This window comes from Marmota monax, unplaced genomic scaffold, assembly GCF_021218885.2.
Source record: "Marmota monax isolate L192 unplaced genomic scaffold, Marmota_monax_Labrador192_F-V1.1 WCK01_AAM20220418_F8-fsc00077, whole genome shotgun sequence".
NCBI classification, from domain to species: Eukaryota; Metazoa; Chordata; class Mammalia; order Rodentia; family Sciuridae; genus Marmota; species Marmota monax.
The window spans coordinates 3,592,378-3,612,257 of record NW_026694610.1 but is presented as its reverse complement, the minus strand read 5'-3'; the positions used below and the strand labels follow the sequence as shown (position 1 = coordinate 3,612,257).

The following is a 19,880-nucleotide window of genomic DNA, read 5'->3' as shown; positions in this document are numbered from 1 at the left end:
AGACACAAGGAAAGATGGCTATTAGCTTCATCACATGCCCAGTTGGCATCATAGTTGGCAACATGGCATCTGTTCAGCACCTTGATCAGGTGAAGTGTGGTAAGAGCTGTGTGGAATTTTCCAAACTCCAGGCATCGTGTGCCAGGCCATCTATAATCACATTCTGGGTGTTACTCATCAAATATTTTTAAGTCAACTCGTGATTTTTAACTTACTCAGTCTAAACAATAATGATCATCGGTTTAATGGGAAAGTAGTATGAACAATACAATAAACATAAAATTACTCAATAAAAGAAGCTTGTGGAACATCTGAAACCACAATGCTGAGGCGAGAAGCTGACTCTGGTACTCATTGGTGGAGTGGCTCCGAGATGTCATCGCTGGCCTCCTCACCTGCTCCACCACTTTCTAGAGTGATAATAGGTTGATTCTTTCCTTTCTCCTGCTATTCTCTGCCTCCTCCTTTTCCTGTTTCTCTTTCCTTTCTCCCTTTTCCAATCCCACCTTTTCTGCTCCTTCTATTCCGTTTCCCCCACATCTCATTCCTCCTTCTCCTCTTTCCCCACCTCTTCTTTCTATTCCATATTTCCCTCTCTCCTGTTCCCTCCTCCTTCTTCTTTTCTGCCTCTTCTTCCTCTAACTTCCCCTTTTCTTTCCAGTGCTCTTAGGTCAGGTACTACTGCCTCGTTTCGTTCTTGGCTTGATTACATATAGGGTATATATGACTTTGGACAAGCTGCTCCCATAACTTCATCTTCTTCATTTTAATAATAAGAATAATACGACCTATCTGAGAGGGTTCTTTGGAGGAGTAGAGATAGATAATGGAAAGAAGGATATTAATATTCCTAACCCTCAAGTGGCTATGCTGTCTCTGTGGCCAGGAGGTTGAATTGTGAGCTAGTCAGTAAATTTAGTTAGATGAATTGCTAGTGATTGATTTAGTCAGTTGACTTGTGAGCTAGTCAGTGGTTACTTTAGTTAGCAAAGGCATTCATGCTGGCTCTGTAAAAGTCAAAGCTGGACTGAATGGTGGGGTAAGAACACTGGTTTAGGAGCCAAACTCCTGGGCTCTTATCACTGCTCTGATATTTGCAAACAAAGAAAATACAGACAAGCCAAATTCTCTGTGAGTCACTTTTCAATTTCTTGCACTATCAATCATAATATAACCAGATCAAGTGATATTTGCTTTCATCTACAGGGAATAGATTTAACATATGTCACTGTTAAGGTTTCTGTCGAATTGAAATTATCTATTTCAACTTAAAAAGAAATAAAAAAAGTTCTAATCTCTCTTTTCATTAAAAACAGTCTAAATACGCTTTGGTAAACAACACTACTATTTTACTAACCTAGTCTCAAGCGAATGCTCAAACTGAGCAATAGGGAAAATAGACCATTCTATTACTTTGGACTTATATAAAGAAAATTCAAAGGGAAGCTTGTCCCATATGATGGAAGTGAAGGTGGGTTCCTGTTTTGTATTAATCAAAACATTCACCTTCTTTCCAAATTATTTGTACAAAATCATAATAGCTGTGCTTCTGAGCAGCCCTGGGTCAGTGTACAGCATCAACATGTGTTTGTATGTTTTCTTTCCTTGCCCTTGGACTTTCCATATCTGATAGTGAGCACTCTTATCCCTCACACCTCTCTCTGTTAACATATGCCAATAAGGAGACAGCCTGGCTGGATTGATGGGATTGTGTGTGCATTTGTGAAGTTAATTATTACAAAGTAGTGAGTCACATTTCATTCTCTGCCTCTGGCACTTACCTCCAACAGATGAGTATCAAATCCTTTTATTTTTGGCCCGGGAACCGGTGGAAAGATGCAGGTCATCATGCTATAAAATAATATGGGAGATTGAATAAATTACTCATCTTTTTGCTTTGTGATTTTTGAAAAATTATTTTTATCTTCAAATAGCTGCTATGGGAACTATAAAAAAGAGTATTGGGACTACATTAAACTAATAATAAGCGATGAAGATAATAATTACAGAGACCTCTCAAAATTTTCTCTAATTTAGAAGACTGATTTTGAAACTCATGAATTATTTGGACAATTTGCTTCTCTTAATTTCAGCTGTTCTTTCCAGATTTTTACTATTTCACAGCTGTGAACACCTGCTTCAAGTGAGTTCATTCTCCTACTTTTTTTTTTTTAAAGAAAGCACTGATAAAATGATTTTTTTAAAAAAAATTGGCAAGCACACTGCAACTAATGGTTAAAATTAGGCCTTGGATTATCTGTAGGTTTCCATTATCTTCACATTATCTTTTTTGCTGTTATTCCTGACAATCATGATTGAGAGAAGGGCTTAGAGATAATGAAGTACCTATAGCCCTTCAAAGCCACTGCCCAGACCATAATCAAACAGATGACAGCAGAAAGAACAGCCACAAAGATCCAAACCGTTGTGTCTTTCATGGTGAAGTCTAAAAAAACAAACAGCCAGAAAGCTTTGATCACATATAGTATCATTAAAAACAAAGCAGCCAAACTAATGTGTGAAACTTTTGAACACATGATTTTCTTCTAGCTTTATCACTTTTGATTTAAGAGCAACCCAACTTATATTTTCCAATATTACTAATATTTTAATATGTTGCACATATTTTACAATATAAAATTTCAAGTCCATTCACATATTCTTTTATTTGATTCTTAAAGAAGAAATCCATGGTAAGTTGCAGTAATAATAATAAAAGTTAACACTAAAAAAAGTTCTTACTAAAAACCATCAATCACATTAAGCTCTCTACCCACATTGCCTTGTTTTATAGATGAGGAAACTGAGAATCAAAGAGTGACTTACCCAAGGACATGTCAGAATAGAGTTGCAATCTGGGATTTGAACCCAGGCCTCCTGCCTCTAGGCCCTCTGATTTTTTTTTTAGTATGAGCTAGTACCAGTCTAGATGTATGTACTGACTCACAGTTCAGTGTTCTTCCCAGCATGCCAAGCCAATGAAGCCCTGATACTTTGGCCAGGCAAGTTTACAGACCTAACTTCACTGAATTTCGTTTTCTCACTTTTAATTCCTAATGGTAATTATATTCTCTCCAAATACATGAGAGGGTTGGGAGCACCAAATGGGATAAAGATACTGGAAACTATAAAGTACTTTAGGAATGCAAAATGGCTCTTTCCCTTTGTGGAATATAAGCCACTATATTTAATGGCACTTTGTTAGATCTGAGGGCCTCTCATGTACTGTGCCCATGAATAATAGAACAACATATAATTCTCATCAGAGATTAAACATGAGTTTGTGACTTTGAGATGGGATAATACCCTACAAACTCAGGAAGAACTAGATGATGGTACTGACTGGACCCTCTAAATGCTAGGGATGAGGCATATGGAAAGGGCATAATGATTGACCATTTGACTCTCTGAGACATTTAAAGTCCACATCTGTACATTACCTGGAAACTGGTCCTCACTGACAGTCATTCAGGGAGAAATGCAACCCTGCTCAATGTCTTTGTGTTGGATAAAGAAATTAAAAACCCACCTCTATTTATTATTCTGGATAAGGCTCAAACAGTCTCTCTATTAGTAGTTAATACATGCAAATTAACCATCTAAAAATACTTAGGAATATAAGCAAAGGCAGTCCAGGCACTCACCACTGGGTATCTGAATGGAGCTCTCTTGACTCCACTTACTCCAGAATCCATGATCTGGTTTGCAGCGAACCTGGACAAGGTATTTCTGTCCTGGATATAAACTGAGAATCTTAAATTGTGTCTGTTGCCCTGCAAAATGGGTCTAAAGAAGAACAAGGAAAACAGAAGTCACTTCTGGCTTTTGTTTTGAGGAAAGGGACTTTGCCACTAAATAATAAACCATTGGAAACATCAGGCCAGATGATGATACCTACAGGATACTCTGCTTTCACCATTCTGTGCTACCCTTTCAGATCCATCCCTCCTTTAAAAAATCCAATGACATACCTCATAGAAATGAAAAAAAGCAATCATGAAATTCATCTGGAAAAATAAGAGACCCAGAATAGCTAAAGCAATCCTTAGCAGGAAGAGTGAAGCTGGTGGCATCTCTATACCGGACCTTAAACTATACTACAAAGCAACAGTAACAAAAACAGCATGGTATTGGCTCCAAAACAGACTGGTAGACCAATGGTACAGAATAGAGGACACAGAGACTAACCCACAAAACTACAATTATCTTATATTAGACAAAGATGCCAAAACATGCACTGGAGAAAAGATAGCCTCTTCAACAAATGGTGCTGGGAAAACTGGAAATCCATATTCAACAAAATGAAATTAAACTCCTCTCTCTCACCATGCACAAAACTCAACTCAAAATGGATCAAGGACTTAGGAATACAACCAGAGACCCTGTGTCTAATAGAAGAAAATGTAGGCCCTAATCTCCATCATGTGGGATTAGGCCCCAACTTCCTTAATAAGACTTCTGTGGAGCAAGAATTAAAATTTCAAAGGTTTTCTCTCTCTCCACTTGTAACTTTGTTTCACAATGACAAATATGTCATACCCCTCCAACTCTGCTGCATGGAAGACATGATAAATGTTAATAAATCAACTTTATAAATGTATAAGGGACAATAAAATTGGAAAATAGTTTATAAACTCCAGAGAAGTAACTGATTTAAGGATTATTAATTGGTATTAAAATCATAAATTGGAAGAGAACAAGGTCTTCATGTATGTTGAAGCAACTGTAAAATTGCTGTGAAATTGTGATATTTGTAAAAATCAAATGAAACATGAGTTTATAAATAAGGGACCGGATTTTCATCTCCCCAACACAGGCGTCAATTTAAGCATCATTAATGGTTGGTCAACCAGATGGCTGTGTCTGGTGATGATGGTGCTGATGATGCATTATGAAGCATGTAATATCACCTCTGAAGTATGCTGGGCCCAAATTGTGCAATCTGAATCTGCTCCAATCTCCAGAAAATTTGGGGAAAGAGAAATTAACTGACATTACAGAGAATTAATCAGATAAATGAAGAAGATGAAATATTCTATGGGACAAGTGGCCCAGCCTCCCGAGTGCATTAATACTAAAGAGATTTAACAACCAGGCACTATGTGTGGTCTTGAAGTGGATTTTGGTTTGGACAAGCCACCATTAAAGAAATTCCTGAAACACTGAGGGAGGGATTAAAAGATGGACTGGATACTACATGTTATTCAGGAATTTAATTTTTCTATATGTGATTCTATTATTTGGCATATATTTGGAAATGCTCTTTGTAAAAAAGACCCACATACTAATGTATTTGAGGGTAGAATATCATAATGCCTGCAATTTACTGCATTATTTCTTTTTTTACATTCAAGTATTTGAAAGTATTTCCTTACAAATACAGAAATTGCCTATGGATAAATTACAGTAAGATTCTCCCTACCTCCTGCCCCAGTGTAATTTACATACTTTCATAGGTGTCTAGATCTAAGGTATACTTAGAAAGGCAGGTGGGGAGCCTGGGGGAGAAGGCTGTAAAGTGCAAGAAACTATTTCTGGGAGAGCCATGAAGATGGACTCCATTCAATTCCAAGAGAGGAAAGAAGGCCTTCCCACATCTGGGTGGGTTACATCTGCCTGGGTAGGCCAACATGGTGGCCCACTAGTTGAAGAAATGATCTGTTGATAGCCGTGAGGGGTTCATCCTTGCTAACGAATATGGATTCTTCAAAAACATTCTGTTTGACTCACCTCCCACTCAGCTGCTTTCTCAGGTTTTAATCGAATTTCATACTGTAGTGTGAGCCAACCAGATCTTACGTCAACCAGGCTGGGTGGGAACCACTTTATCCACAGATATGGTTTTCTGTCTTCTGGCTGTTTCACTTCCAATGTCAGGTTCTCAGGAGGGTCTGGTTCAACTGTACATAGAAAAGAAATTCCAGTTGCACTAAGTGTTCACAACTTTTATTTGCCACTACAGTTTTCTATCATGGATGGCATTTTCAATTTACCAGCCTTCTTTCCCCAACACATTATAATCCCTTAGAAGACAGGAGTTATGCTGTCTGCCTCTTAGTATGTGACCAATCCTATCTGTACTTAAATTTGAGTTTAGTATGGTCAGACTAGCAAGCAGCTGAATTTTTGTTTTTGATGTGTTCTTCACTTTCCAGCAACCAAGGTCAAATATATACGCAAATTATTTTCATGATGGCAGAGACCAGGTGATACAAGTTAAGCTGGAATTTGCAAATGGAGTTAGGATGAAAGATTATTGGGAGGGGACTTGAAAACTTATTTTTTCTCAGCTAGGAGCAAGATTCTCTTTGATGGCACACATGTTTTGTGAACCATCTATTCATATTTATGACTTAGGTAATAAGTTTACAGATTCTACCTTTGCTTCCTCATTTACATTTCACATCCAATACACGTTAGCCCTGATGGTGAATGGAATTCATTCTTTCAGATACTAGTTATCACAATGTGCCTAAAAGTTGGACTTTTTGGCAATGATCTCTTTGGTGACCTCATAACAACTTGTTGTTCCATTCCTTCATTCTGCAAATGTTTTCAGCAAAATGATCACAAACAGTCTTTGGGTGCTTGCTACATGCCAGTTGCTGCATAAAACTCTCTCCCTGCATCATATCATTCAATGTCTCCAACTAACTCCATACCGTGCTATTACTGTACCCATTCTACAGAGGAGAAAACAGGCTTAGAGGAGGGGAAATTACAGTAAAAGTGACATTTGAATCCTGATCTATGTGGTCTAGAATCAACTTTTTCTACCATTTTACTCTGCCATGGCTGTGAGCAGCTCTGTGTGATGCCAGGGGCTGGAGAGTGGGCTTGGGATCCAGTTGAGGCAAATGAGGTGCAAAAGTTGCAAAAATCTTGGCACATAAAAAATGCTCAATGCCATTAGTCTTCTGGGAAATACAAGTCATAACCATAGTGACATACCATTTTACAACTACCAGAAAGCCTAGAATTCAAAAAAGTGTAAAATAAATGTTGGCAAGGATGTAGAGAAGTTGGAACCTTCTGGTACGAATATAAACTGCTATGGAAAATACTCTGAAAGTTCCTCAAAAAGCAAAATATAGAAATACCATATTGCTCATCAATTTTATTCCTAGATACATGCCCCCAGGAATTGAAGAAAATATGTTCAGGCAAAAACTTGTACATGAATATTCACGGCAGCACTATTCATAATAGCCAAAAGGTGGAAAAACACAAATGTCCACCCACCAATGAATGGATCAAATGTGGTGTAGTCATCTATTGTATGATCCCATAAATGTACAATATTCAGGCTGGGCAAATGGAGACAGAAGGAAGATGAGGGTCACAAAAGACTGGGAGAGGGAGAAATAGGGAATGAGCGTGTAGGAGGTATGACATTTCCATTCACGATGATGTGACTTTAGGGAAACAATGGTAAGTCACTTGTTTCCCTAGGCTGGGAGCTAGAACTAGATAAATGTTGCATAACATTGACAATGAACTAATGGCACACTTTCAATGGTAACTGTTGTTACATGTATTCTACCACAATAATAAAATGATGGAGGCATCATTCTCAATTCCTGAAAGTGCAGGGTCCTGAGAACACCTCCCTAAAACTGAACTGCCTAGGGTGCAATTTGTCTTACCCTAGTCTCACTCCTGCTGGTCAGTAACATTTTCTCCTTTTATTTATTGCCTCCAGAAATCAGTCTCTATACCAGGTGGGAAAGAGAGTGTGTGTAAGAACAGCACACTTGGCATTGTGACTTACATTTATCTAAAAAATGAGCTTTAGAAAAGCTTCCATAAATCCTAATGCATATGAACTCCTAAGAAAGATTATTCTATATGTACTTACTAAATAAATATCAATTAATTAAAAGAAGCATTAAGTTAAGCACATACTGAGCAATATCTGTGATTAAAAAACATGCGTGTACAAAAGCAAAATTCCTTCACCATTTGGACTAGATAGTCCTTTGCCCTGGGGGGCTATCCTACACACGGAAGGATGCTTAGCATTGGCTTCTCTTCTATCACACAGATGTCAGTAATATCCTGCCCCTCCTCAAGTCTCAACATTCAAAAACATCTCTAGACATTGCCAGACATCCTGTGAAATGCAAATAGCCCCCAGTTGGGAACTGCTATTTTCCAGAGTCTCCAACATAGCTAAATATTACCCAGCAATATGAACCCAAAGAAATTGATTTCTGAGCAACTAGTGGCCAATGCTTTATAGGGATAACCTGTATCACAAGTTATCACTGGATGAGAGTCAAGCTGGTAGAAAAATGTACCATGGTGGAAACAGATTTTTAAGTGAACTCTCTTGGCCTGCCACCAATACAGCATGCTGCAGGGTTATATGAGTTCCACAAACACTTCTTTTATTACTTGGAAAAATATAGTCCAATGCACATTCTTTCATCAGAGAATTAGTTTTCCAGAGTCAAGGCAAATTCAATATGAACTTGTTGATTTCATTTTAAAAATATACAGCTTTTCTTTAATGAATACTTTGTTTTGTGGATCATTTCATTACAGCATTTGTTTATTCCAAAGTTTTTCTTGTTTTTTGTTGTTTTGTTCTCAAATATTATAACTTTTGAGGACTAGGCAATTAAAGAAAGAGCCCACAAAATGTAATTATCTGTCATTTAGCATCTTAAAGGCTTCATATTTCAAGGGAATTTATATGATCAGAATTTATTTTATTTCTACTTGTCAGTAGGATTACATTTCTGATTTTCTTAAACTAAGATCAAATTCAAATTCTACCCCAATGCTTACTCCAATAATTTTTGTAAGGGAAAAATATTCAAGTGTGTGTCAATTGGTATTGCAAGCTTTTCTAGTTTTTAAGGATCAACCACTGACAATATGTCAATGGAATTATATGCAGTTGAATAGTGGAGGGTCCCAGCCTGATCTTCCTTGTTGGATAGTATTGTGTATATCAGGAGACTCAAGAGACCTTGAATCTAGTTAGCAACTTCATAGATTAATACTCAACATATGTAATGAACCCAGCCATTTTTTATTCTATGATTTCTTTTTCTCCCTCACTGAACCATAAGGGCCATTGAAGTTATGCCCACTTGCCCTGCAGCTTAAAGATGATCATGCAAATCAAGGAATATCTTCCAGGTTGATTTTTTTCTACTTTGCTAATGACTTCTCCATATATTGTACTTGTGATCTTGGTTTTCAGCTTGATGCTCAAGCATCAAGCCAATTCTGTATTTGTAAAATAATAGCTTGGATTGTTAAGAAATATATGTATTTTGAGAATTCATGGTGGGAGTAAAGTAATTGCAGCAATTTCTATGGATGCAGAATCAGATGAATCTCTTCTAACTGCTGCTCTACAGGGAATAACTTTGTCTTCCATGGAGAGAATAAAAGAAATAAATCCCAGCTTATCAAGGTAGAAAGGGACATTGATTATATGGTCAGTGCAGGAGAGAAACATTAACAAGGAGAGCATACATAAAACAAGCATTGTTGCCAAGCATGGGGCGCATGTCTGTAATCCTAGTGGCTCAGGAGGCTGAGGCAGGAGGACTGTGAGTTCAAAAGCCAGCCTCAGCAAAAGTGAGGAGCTAAGCAACCCAGTGAGACTCTGTCTCTAAATAAAATACAAAATAGGGCTGGGGACATGGCTCAGTGGTCGAGTGCCCCTGAGTTCAAAGGAAAGCACATAAGGATCCCAAGTGCCAAACTTACTGAATGAATGAATCCACAAAAGTAATTTGAAATGCTCAGTTGACAAGGATATTGTGAATTTTCTCATCTTTTTTTTTTTTTTTTTTGGTCAGGGATCGGCCCATAAGCAAAGAAGACTCAATTGAATTTAACTATTGGTAAATACATAATGGAGTAACAAATTCTTCACCCCTCTCCTTCCCCTTACCTATATAAGTCACATCCACATAGCGTGGATCCGAGGTACTGCTTCCCATCTTGTTGGTGGCATTTACTGTCATGATGTATATTGTCCATATAGAGGTGTGCTTTTTGCTAAAGTAACAGGAGTTGGGGCCACTGGTTTTGTAGTCTGGACATTCATGGGTGATGGTCTCTCTGCAATGAGTAACATATTAGGAGGAAATAAGAAAGTGATAACAACTCTAACACCACTGGCTTTTGGAGATTTGACATTTTAAGTGCATATCAGCTGGGCAGAGAGAGAAAGGGCTGGAAAGGATGTTTTAGGGTCTCAGCTATTCTGCTTCTCGGAAACCCTTCCCTCTGTATAGTGCTTTTGCGAGCTTTGAGATATGCATTGTCTGATAATAAATCCTGAGCTGCAAGGATATGGGTATGGCCAAGGCACTGCCATACCCAGGCAGTAACATTATATCACCTCAGGGAACCGGGACTTTCACCTGCATACACACATAGTGTGGCCATCTACAATGCAGCATTTATTGTACTTACATGTTGAATTACATTTGGGAAAAAAAAAGATTTCAAGAGGATAAAAACTGGCATCAATATACTTTAGATAACCAAATCAGTAACAGAGTGAAGTGACTTTGAAAAGAGATATTTTAACCCGGAGTGGCTTATTAGGCTGCTCATATGAGGAGATACAAATCCAGTCACACCACAGAGGGATGGAGGTTTATTTGATTTTGGTTGCCAGTTTGAGTTCATAAAATCTGCTTACATGACACCCCTTTGGGTCCCAGATGGAAGGACAGCTTTGTGTACAACCAGGAGCAGTTACTGGAAAGTGAACCAGCTGTCTTTACTAGTAATATATCCAATTCTCCAGGATTTCCAGGAGAATCTCATTGTGAATTTAGCACAATTCTCACCCAGGGATGTTTTGTTTAGTCCTTATGGCAACATTATATCCAAACATGCCTTCCAGGAGATCTCCAGTTCTGGATCAGCAATTTGATAAAAGAAAAACACTGACCTTCTTTTCCTCATACACTTCTTTATTTTCTTGGATGTGAAACAAATTTGAAAACCTAATGTGCCACATTTTTCAAGGATTATATGGTGCTGATTTATATAATCCTATCGTGTTACAAAAGTAACATGTTTACTTAGGCAAAATTACAAATGGCACAGGGTTTACGTATGGTCGTCTAAGATTATTATAAGGAAATACTTCTATGGAGACTTGGGCTGCAGCCTAAGCTTGTGACAGGTAAATGGAAACATTGCTAATATTTTGTTGCCAATGTGGTGGATCAGCTTGCCTAGATTGAGAAAGCTTGTAAAGGACCTTAACAAGAGAAGGTGGACAGACACTCCTTTTCTCCAGGGGTTTGAGCCTTTGTGGTATACACCCAGAAAATTCTGACTCAGAACCATCTCTACTTTGGCCTGGATGTGTGAACAGTCTTGTGGGGCTTGATAGGAGAGAAGATAACATTTTACCCTTCCTTGTGGTAAGTCAGTGTGTAATTGGTAGGCAGTCCTCCGTCTGTCCCAGGACTCCACCAGCAGGTGAATGTTTCCTTCTCAGGAGAACGACATTTAAAGATAGTAGGTTTTCCAGGAGGTGACTCTCCTAAAAATAAGTCACAAGCCATTGGGGTTAATATTGAGATCCACTCAACCACTCAACTCTTCTGCTGGTGACAGCACAGTGAAGATACCCAGAGCAGAGAGAGGCTCAGATGAGCAGACTTACAGGCTCAGCACCCAGGAACACCCTTTGGGTGCTATCCTAGGGCAGACAGTGTTCTTGGAGAGAGAGCTTGGTGGTGGTTGTGGTGTGTGCCTGGGTAAATGTGTGAGTGTTGTGTTTTGAGATGGAGGTACCAGCAGTTCACGTGGGGCAGTGACCAACTGTAACATTTCAGTGAGGAGTGAGCCTGGGGAGCAAGAAGGATGGGTTTGGCTTGGAGAGTGTGAGGCCTTCCTCCCATGGAGTCTAAAGAGCTAACGTAATGCTACAATATAAGGTGACTTCTTCTCTGGCACAAGCAGCCTGTGCCTCCTTTGCCCACACATTGCTCCCTGGCACATCTCTGCTTCTGGGTTTCTGTCTTCCTCCATCCTCACACCACTAACTCCAACTGTCTCCATCTTTAGTTTGTCATCTATCATTGATGCCCCCTTTGTCTGAGTGTTCCTCAGCAGTTCCTCCCTCTCTCCTCTTATCTTCTTCTTCCCCTTTCCTGTCACTTTTCCTTGGCCTTGGCCTAATGGCCTAGTGGATCTCCCCATCCTCCCTGTTACCATCTCTGAGTCTTGGTTTTTAGTCCTTCTTTCTGCTTATATTTTCTCCCTCTTTGGTTTTTTTTTGTGGTGAGATGGCAAAGGGCTGTCTTGCAATTCTATGGACCATTTTGGGGAAGGAGTATGGTAAGAGGTAGGATACTGGGCAGGTCCTCTCTGAGCTGTGAGCTACCATGAGCTGCATTCAGTCTCAGGCTGGAAGCTGGAAGGTCTGCTTAAGGTGATATGGAAAATACAGTGTCAAGGAGGAGGGATTTTTTTTTTTTAGTTGCCTAATCCCCAAAGCTCTTGGCAAGCTGGTTCCCATTTCTCTGGCTTGGCTACTGTTAGCTCCAAAGAGAAACTGAGCTATCCTAGGAGTTTGCCCCAGTGCAGCTGGGCTGGGGAGGCCAACTAACCATCTATATAACTCCCATTTGCTCCTTCTTCCTGTCAAGTTTAAAGCCCCAGTGTTCAGTTTAATAAATGAGGAGCCGAGAGAGAGGAGCTCTGAGTTAGGCCTCAGCAGCTCAGAGGGTTCTCACTGTTTCCTCCCGTACTTCTCTCCATCCCTCAGGCAGGATCCTAGGCCGGAACTCCTAGTTGAGCATCAGACTAGGAAGAGCAAGTCTGCAGGAGACCCTGTGAGGGGGACATGCCTAAGAAGGGGTTCTCTGGGTAACCTGGCCAGAAAGGAGAACTGAATGGGATGGCACAACATGGTGCACAGGACGGACCCAGGATACCAGGCTAATCATGCCAGTGGGAGCTGAGCAACATGCCAGTTTATAGGCCCCGTGAAAGCAGTCCATGTCAGCCTAGGGCAGCTCTGCCAATATTTGTCATTGCTCATCTTCTAGGGGAAATTTCTTCAGGATGATGTATTTGGGAATCATGGCAAACACAAAAGGTTCCTTTTGTTTGTTTTTGTTATGAGTGAGGAGGAGTATGTGACATAGGAAGAAAAGTTTATTTAAAAACCCCAAAGTCTATGGTTAAGTAATACAGTTGAAGACACTCGGGGCTACTGTTCATGATTGGAGTACTTAGAATTTCCCTCATGAATGATTCTGGCCTCTGCTTTCCCTTTTCTCTCTCTTTCACAAAAACTTCTCTTTCACATTTTACTGGTCACCAATAGTATTTTTAGGAAACTCAGAGAGGAAGGTAAAGTTGTGACATCACAATGTGTGCCTTTATCCTCTTTAGAGACAGTCACATGTAACGGACTGTCTTAACACACAGACACACAGGGACAATCACACAGGAATCACACATGCAGGTGTTAGGCAGATGTCCACATAGATCCCACATCCCAAGTACACACACACACACACACACCCCACATACATGCACAGAGAAATACACACAGGGTCACACTTACAACAGTACATATTATTTCACATACATGTACACACAGAGTACACATACAGACATTCTCATAGGTACACACACAGGCATAAACCCACACACAGATTTATACCAACACAGGTACTCACAGAGGAGCATTTGCAATCAGGCAGTATAAAAAGTTAATATGCACATAGGTACGCTCATAAGTATTCACACTCAGAAATGTATAGGGGTTGACACTCAGAAATGTACACAGACACACTTAATTTAGCTGTGGATAATGTACAGGCACACTCCTAATTTAGCTGTGGATATTATTTCCCAAATCAGCAGATAACAGAGTTGGCTGTATCTGTTTCTCACCATGCAATAGCAGTCTTTTACATCTCTTCATGGTTTTTCCAAGATTTTTCACATTTGTTATTTCATCTGTGGTGGAGGAAATGTCACTGTCCTCACTTTAAGAATTTGGAAAGCCAAAGAGATTGGGCAATTGGCTCAAGGTCACACAGCCAGCAACTGGCAGAATCTGGACTAGAACTCAGGTCCTCAGAAGTGTTTCATGACCCTCCTCAATGAGGATAGAAGGCAGAGAGCATAATGACAAGTTTGCATTAATTTTTCTGCATTAATTTTAATGCAAAAAGGGTTGCAAATAATTTATTAGCAGCACATGACATAGCATTTTTATTTCTCACAACTGCATTGCAAGAAAGCTGTGATGATCTCTTCACCTTCTTGATAAACACCCCAGCAATAAAAGAGAGCAGGACAATCTCTTACTCACCATTCAGGAGTCTGATGTTGAGAAAAAGCAGCAGCATGAAAACAACTGTGGATGCCACATTATCCTTCATGTTGGCTCCCTTTTCTTCTTACAGGAAATGTATCAAAGATTGCCTGAAAGAGAGGCAGCAGGCAACTTTTTTGAAATGACAGCCTGGTCAGGCATATGCACCAATTTATTCTGGGTGTTTACAACTGTTTCTTGCTCCTTGCTTAATGTGAATGACAAAACAGAAGGAAGGGAATGTAGGAAAATGTAACATGGGATGGCTTGGCTCAGAAGCCTCGATTTGCACTTGCTGGGAAAAATTCCACCGCCAGAGGTCATCAGATGATAACATAGAAAGTTCAAGGGGATCACAGTAGTCCACTCCTTTGCACATATCCCAAGGGGGGGGGGGGATGTTCTCTTTTCATTCCACAGTCATCTGACTATCATGCATTTTATGTGACATAGATTGTATGCCCTACAAGGGAACCATTCTAGGAGGGCTTTGGCTTTAAATCTCCAGCCCCAAATAATCCTGGCTGAAAAGTCAGTTTCTCAGTTTCTGACTTTATCTAGCCCCACAGATCCTGCCAAGTAGGGGGTGCTTTCTTTGAAGGTTCAGAGTGAGAGGGTCCTGGAAGCCTGGGCTATGAGCATTGTTGTGAAGCAAACTTTACAATGAACTCTAGTGAACCTTCACGTGATTTCTTTCTCCCTTTTGTGAAGTCTCATTATAAAATATAATAAACTCCAGTAATAATTCAAATCCCTTGAGCTCAGAGTATTAAGCAAATTTTGAACCTGCAGGGGTTGAGAGTTTTGAGCAATTTATTATTAATATTATTATTTTTACCCTTAGAACAGCTTTCAAAGCCTCTCAATGTCCTTCTAAGAAAAAGGATTTTAAAAACTTTTTTTAAAAAAAGAAGGCTCATTAGTTTTATTAGACTTTAAACGACACTCAGAAAACAATAGATTTGATGAACCGAGTGTAAATTCTCAGAAACACATGGCTTTAATTTCTCTTTAAATTTTATTTTATTTCTTTTCTTTTTTAGTTAGTTTGTTTTGGTTTTTAAATGAAGGGGAGAGCATCGGGGGCAAAGCTGTGTTGTCTGATGAGCCTCTAAAAGATCTTCGCCCATTCCTCCTGACCAGAGTGTGAGTCTCCTCCTGACAGTCACTTAATGGGCAGTTTTTTGAAGGCTTTCTCCACCCGACACTTCCTCCTGCAAGACATACTCAGAAATAAAAAGCTCAGTGATAGCAAAGGTATAGGGCACAAGGGCACTAACTATCAGGTAGCTCCCTTACACTGAGGCAGCTGTTTTAATAATGGATCCTGGTCCTCTAATGGGTCCTGTCAGGTAGCCAGCATGTTGTTCTTTGAAGGTCCAGATTCCTTCCAGATGCCCTCCTGGGTTGTACATTCTCAACCATCTGCACCATCTAATCCCTAGGGGTCATCTAACTTACATCAAGAGGGCAAAGTCCCTGAAAGGGTTTTAAATAATGTCTATGTGACTCTTCTGGAGCATCTGTGATGGGACAGGCACAGGGCAAAGTACTTTAATCATTTGAATTTTATTTTGTTCTCACAATGGCACCATGAGCAGTTACAGATTATTACCATCCCCTTTAACAGATGAGAAAGTGAAGTATGGAGAGGTTTAGTAAGCTGACAGGCATCTACCCATAGGGACAGAGCAATTGGGCAAATCTGAGAGCATCTGATAAATCATCCTGATTTGCAGAAAGTCTATGATAGATGGAACAATTATTCCCCCTTCTGTTGGAAAGACAGTGGCGATTAAAACAACAGACCCAACAGACCCAACAAGTGGATGTGTAGTCCTGAGCAGAAAAGGAGAGCCAGGGCTGAGAGGCCATGTTGGCTTCTGCCCTGCTTATACCTGCTGGTCTCAGATTCTGTTGATCTCCCTAATCCAGCTTAACCAGGTACAGATAGCCCAGAAAGAGGTCTTTGTCCTGGTAATCTGGTTATCTCATCTTAGGTTGGAAATAGGATTCTGGATTCTTCTGCCCACTGGTCAAGACTTTATTATTATTTTAAAAATAACATCCCTTTATTGAAGCTTCTCTGCTTCGGGTGGGGGGCATTGTATTAAAATGCTTGGACTCAGCATGCCATAAATCACACCTTTTTGGTGAGGTCAGGTGCTATCTAGGCAGATCTTCCAAAGCAAGGTTCCAAGTGTTTTACTATAGAAATGCTAGGGTGGGGATACAGGGTAGGTTCAGCAGAAGTAGATTTTGTCATCTGCTCATACTTGCTCATAAACTGATGCAGGATCAAAGAAACACTCCCAATAAAAGTTTTTTTTTTCCTATAACTTTCAGGAAGCATTTTATGGACTAAAAGGAAGAACAACTATTCTCTGGGATTTCCTGAGACATAGCCTGGTCTCTGATTACTACTGTATATTTTCTTTTTTTTAAAAGGGTCGGGCTCCAAATTCCTTAATAGGACACCCATAGCACAAAAGTTAATAACAAAAATCAACAAATGGGACTTACTTAAACTGAAAAGTTTTCTCTCAGCAAGAGAAACAATAAAAGAGGTAAATAGGGAGCCTACATCATGGGAACAAATTTTTACTCCTCACACTTCAGATAGAGCCCTAATATCCAGAGTATACAAAGAACTCAAAAAATTAAACAATAAGAAAACAAATAACCCAATCAACAAATGGGCCAAAGACCTGAACAGACACTTCTCAGAGGAGGACATACAATCAATCAACAAGTACATGAAAAAATGCTCACCATCTCTAGCAGTCAGAGAAATGCAAATCAAAACCACCCTAAGATACCATCTCACTCCAGTAAGATTGGCAGCCATTATGAAGTCAAACAACAACAAGTGCTGGAGAGGATGTGGGGAAAAGGGTACTCTTGTACATTGCTGGTGGGACTGCAAACTGGTGCGGCCAATCTGGAAAGCAGTATGGAGATTCCTGGGAAAGCTGGGAATGGAACCACCATTTGACCCAGCTATTGCCCTTCTTGGACTTTTCCCTGAAGACCTTAAAAGAGCGTACTACAGGGATACTGCTACATCGATGTTCATAGCAGCACAATTCACAATTGCTAGACTGTGGAACCAACCCAGATGCCCTTCAATAGATGAATGGATAAAAAAAATGTGGCATTTATACACCATGGAGTATTACGCAGCACTAAAAAATGACAAAATCATAGAATTTGCAGGGAAATGGATGGCACTAGAGCAGATTATGCTTAGTGAAGCTAGCCAATCCCTAAAAAACAAATACCAAATGTCATCTTTGATATAATGAGAGCAACTAAGAACAGAGCAGGGAGGAAGAGCAGGAAGAAAAGATTAACATTAAACAGATACATGAGGTGGGATGGAAAGGGAGAGAAAAGGGAAATTGCATGGTAATGGAGGGAGACCCTCATTGTTATACAAAATTACATATAAGAGGTTGTGAGGGGAATGGGAAAATAAACAAAGAGAGATATGAATTACAGTGGATGGGGTAGAGAGAGAAGATGGGAGGGGAGGGAGGGGGGATGGTAGAGGATAGGAAAGGTAGCAGAATACAACAGTTACTAATAGGGCATTATGTAAAAATGTGGATGTGTAACCGATGTGATTCTGCAATCTGTATTTGGGGTAAAATTGGGAGTTCATAACCAACTTGAATCTAATGTATGAAATATGATATGTCAAGAGCTTTATAATGTTTTGAACAACCAATAAAAATTTTACTTATTAAAAAAAAATAAATAAAAAAATATTTGTTTATTTATTTTTTTAGTTGGACACAATATCTTTATTTATTTATTTTTATGTGGTGCTGAGGATCAGACCCAGGGCCTTGCATGTGCCAGGCGAGCACTCTACCGCTGAGCCACAACCCCAGCCCCAACTACTATGTATTTTCTAATGCCTGAAACCCCTGTGCCAGGGAGTTAGACAAATTCATAGAGGAATCAATGTAGTGTTTCATAATGATTTCTCAACTTATTCTGCATCTTACACCTCAGCAGAAGAAACAAAATAGGCTCAGTAAGTCTTTAGAGTAAAAGATAATGGCAGCTTTCCCCCCACCCCCAGGGGGCTGCGCTAAATGTTAACTCCCATCAGACCCAGGGTGAGTCCCAGCATTAATCATACCTGTATTGCTCATTGACCAGTTTTTATGGCTGGCAAACATTAGATTAGGGATGGAGTTGTTTTTTTTATCTCTCTGAGTCAACTCTCCATTGGATTTTGATCTCAACTCTCCAAAAGGATCCTGAGCAAGGGTAAGCCAACCCTCCTTATGTACTACCTCAACTCAGGCTGGAACATCCAATGGAGTCAACAGTCTGCTTTTCATGATGTTATAGCAGCAAAAGGCTTGAAATATTTGGAGTCCAGTTAGCAGAAAGTCAGCCTTGCATATTGGGTCCCAGGTCAATCACTGCAGGCTTCTTTCCTCACTATCTCTGTGAGTGTGACTGACTGTGCTTTAAAAATACAAAACTTGCATCTGAAGAGCAGGTTGGTAGCAAGTTTGTGACCCCCCACACCTTGTCTGTGACTACCTGACTTGGCTTTCTGCCTTCTGAGTCCTCAAGGCTCTCCTATCCTAACGTTTCTTCCTATCATATTATCCAGTGCATCTTCCTACCCTGCTCCTGCTGCTGTGGTATGGACGCCAAGAAAACCCCCTTCTCTCTTGGGCTCCTCTATGTCAACACCAATCCTGTTTAGACCTTTTTAGATCCTATTTAGGCTCTTTCCAAAAGCCTCCCTTCATTACCTTATTCATTAAGCCAAGTCTCTTCCACAGAGGCCAACAGTTGAGAAAGAGGTCCATCAAAACATGGCCTGGAACCTTGCCCTTTTGAGAAACTAGATTGAAAATCAGGGCCATGGTACCACAGCCTGTGCTGATTCCACTACTCCCATTAGGGAGGACATGAACTAGCAGAGGAGGCCAAGTGGCTCCTGAGAATTAAAAATACAAATCCAAGATTCAACACACCACTCTCCACTATCAACTCTAAAGCCTGTGTTGGTTAGACTTAATCTGCCTGTTCTGGCTCACCGAGCCCCTGAGCAAATCAGCCCAGGATGCCAGCAATCTTGGTTCTCCAATTTTGTATCACTTGTTCCCAAGATCAGGCATTAAGTGAGTCAATACTGAGTGTGGTCTCTACTCTGGCTGCCATTTCATACCAGCCTAAAAGTTAAGACTGTTACACAAGTTCTGTACAAAGTCAATGACAGTAGAATGAATAAGAGAATCAATGAAGCCTCAAAGGTGAACAAGACTCTAAGATTTGGAACAGGACATCTCCTGCATGGAGGAACTATGGTTTTATCTGAGTATGAGTATGATAAATGCTAGACTTAGAACCATTGTGATCTGTCATTGTTACAGTTAGTTTCCCTAACTGTAGAAATTGACCTAACATGCTAGGCAGGGATTCTGAGGATTCTTCAGCTCTTTCAAGCCCAATTGTCAGATGGATAAGCAAGGCCTCATCTAAGTCTTTCTTTAAATACTGCTATACATGTGGTTTACAT

At 39.9% G+C, this 19,880-nt stretch overlaps 1 protein-coding gene across 10 annotated transcripts in view; it reads right to left on the bottom strand.

The window, feature by feature from the left end:
- Prlr (prolactin receptor) overlaps positions 1-19,880 on the bottom strand; it is a 160,336-nt gene that overhangs the window by 12,006 nt on the left and 128,450 nt on the right. For 5 of the 10 annotated variants that reach the window (XM_046422279.2, XM_046422282.2, XM_046422281.2 and 2 more), the window contains 7 exons: positions 14,327-14,439; positions 11,401-11,533; positions 9,917-10,086; positions 5,731-5,900; positions 3,645-3,786; positions 2,347-2,446; positions 1,782-1,851 (listed from right to left, as the gene is read on the bottom strand). In XM_046422279.2, coding sequence (XP_046278235.1) covers positions 1,782-1,851; positions 2,347-2,446; positions 3,645-3,786; positions 5,731-5,900; positions 9,917-10,086; positions 11,401-11,533; positions 14,327-14,396 — 855 coding nt within the window. In that variant the 5' untranslated portion in view covers positions 14,397-14,439. Of the gene's footprint in view, positions 151-1,781; positions 1,852-2,346; positions 2,447-3,644; positions 3,787-5,730; positions 5,901-9,916; positions 10,087-11,400; positions 11,534-14,326; positions 14,443-19,880 lie in introns of all 10 variants that reach the window. The other 5 variants (XM_046422278.2, XM_058572084.1, XM_058572082.1 and 2 more) reach the window with 2 other exon arrangements.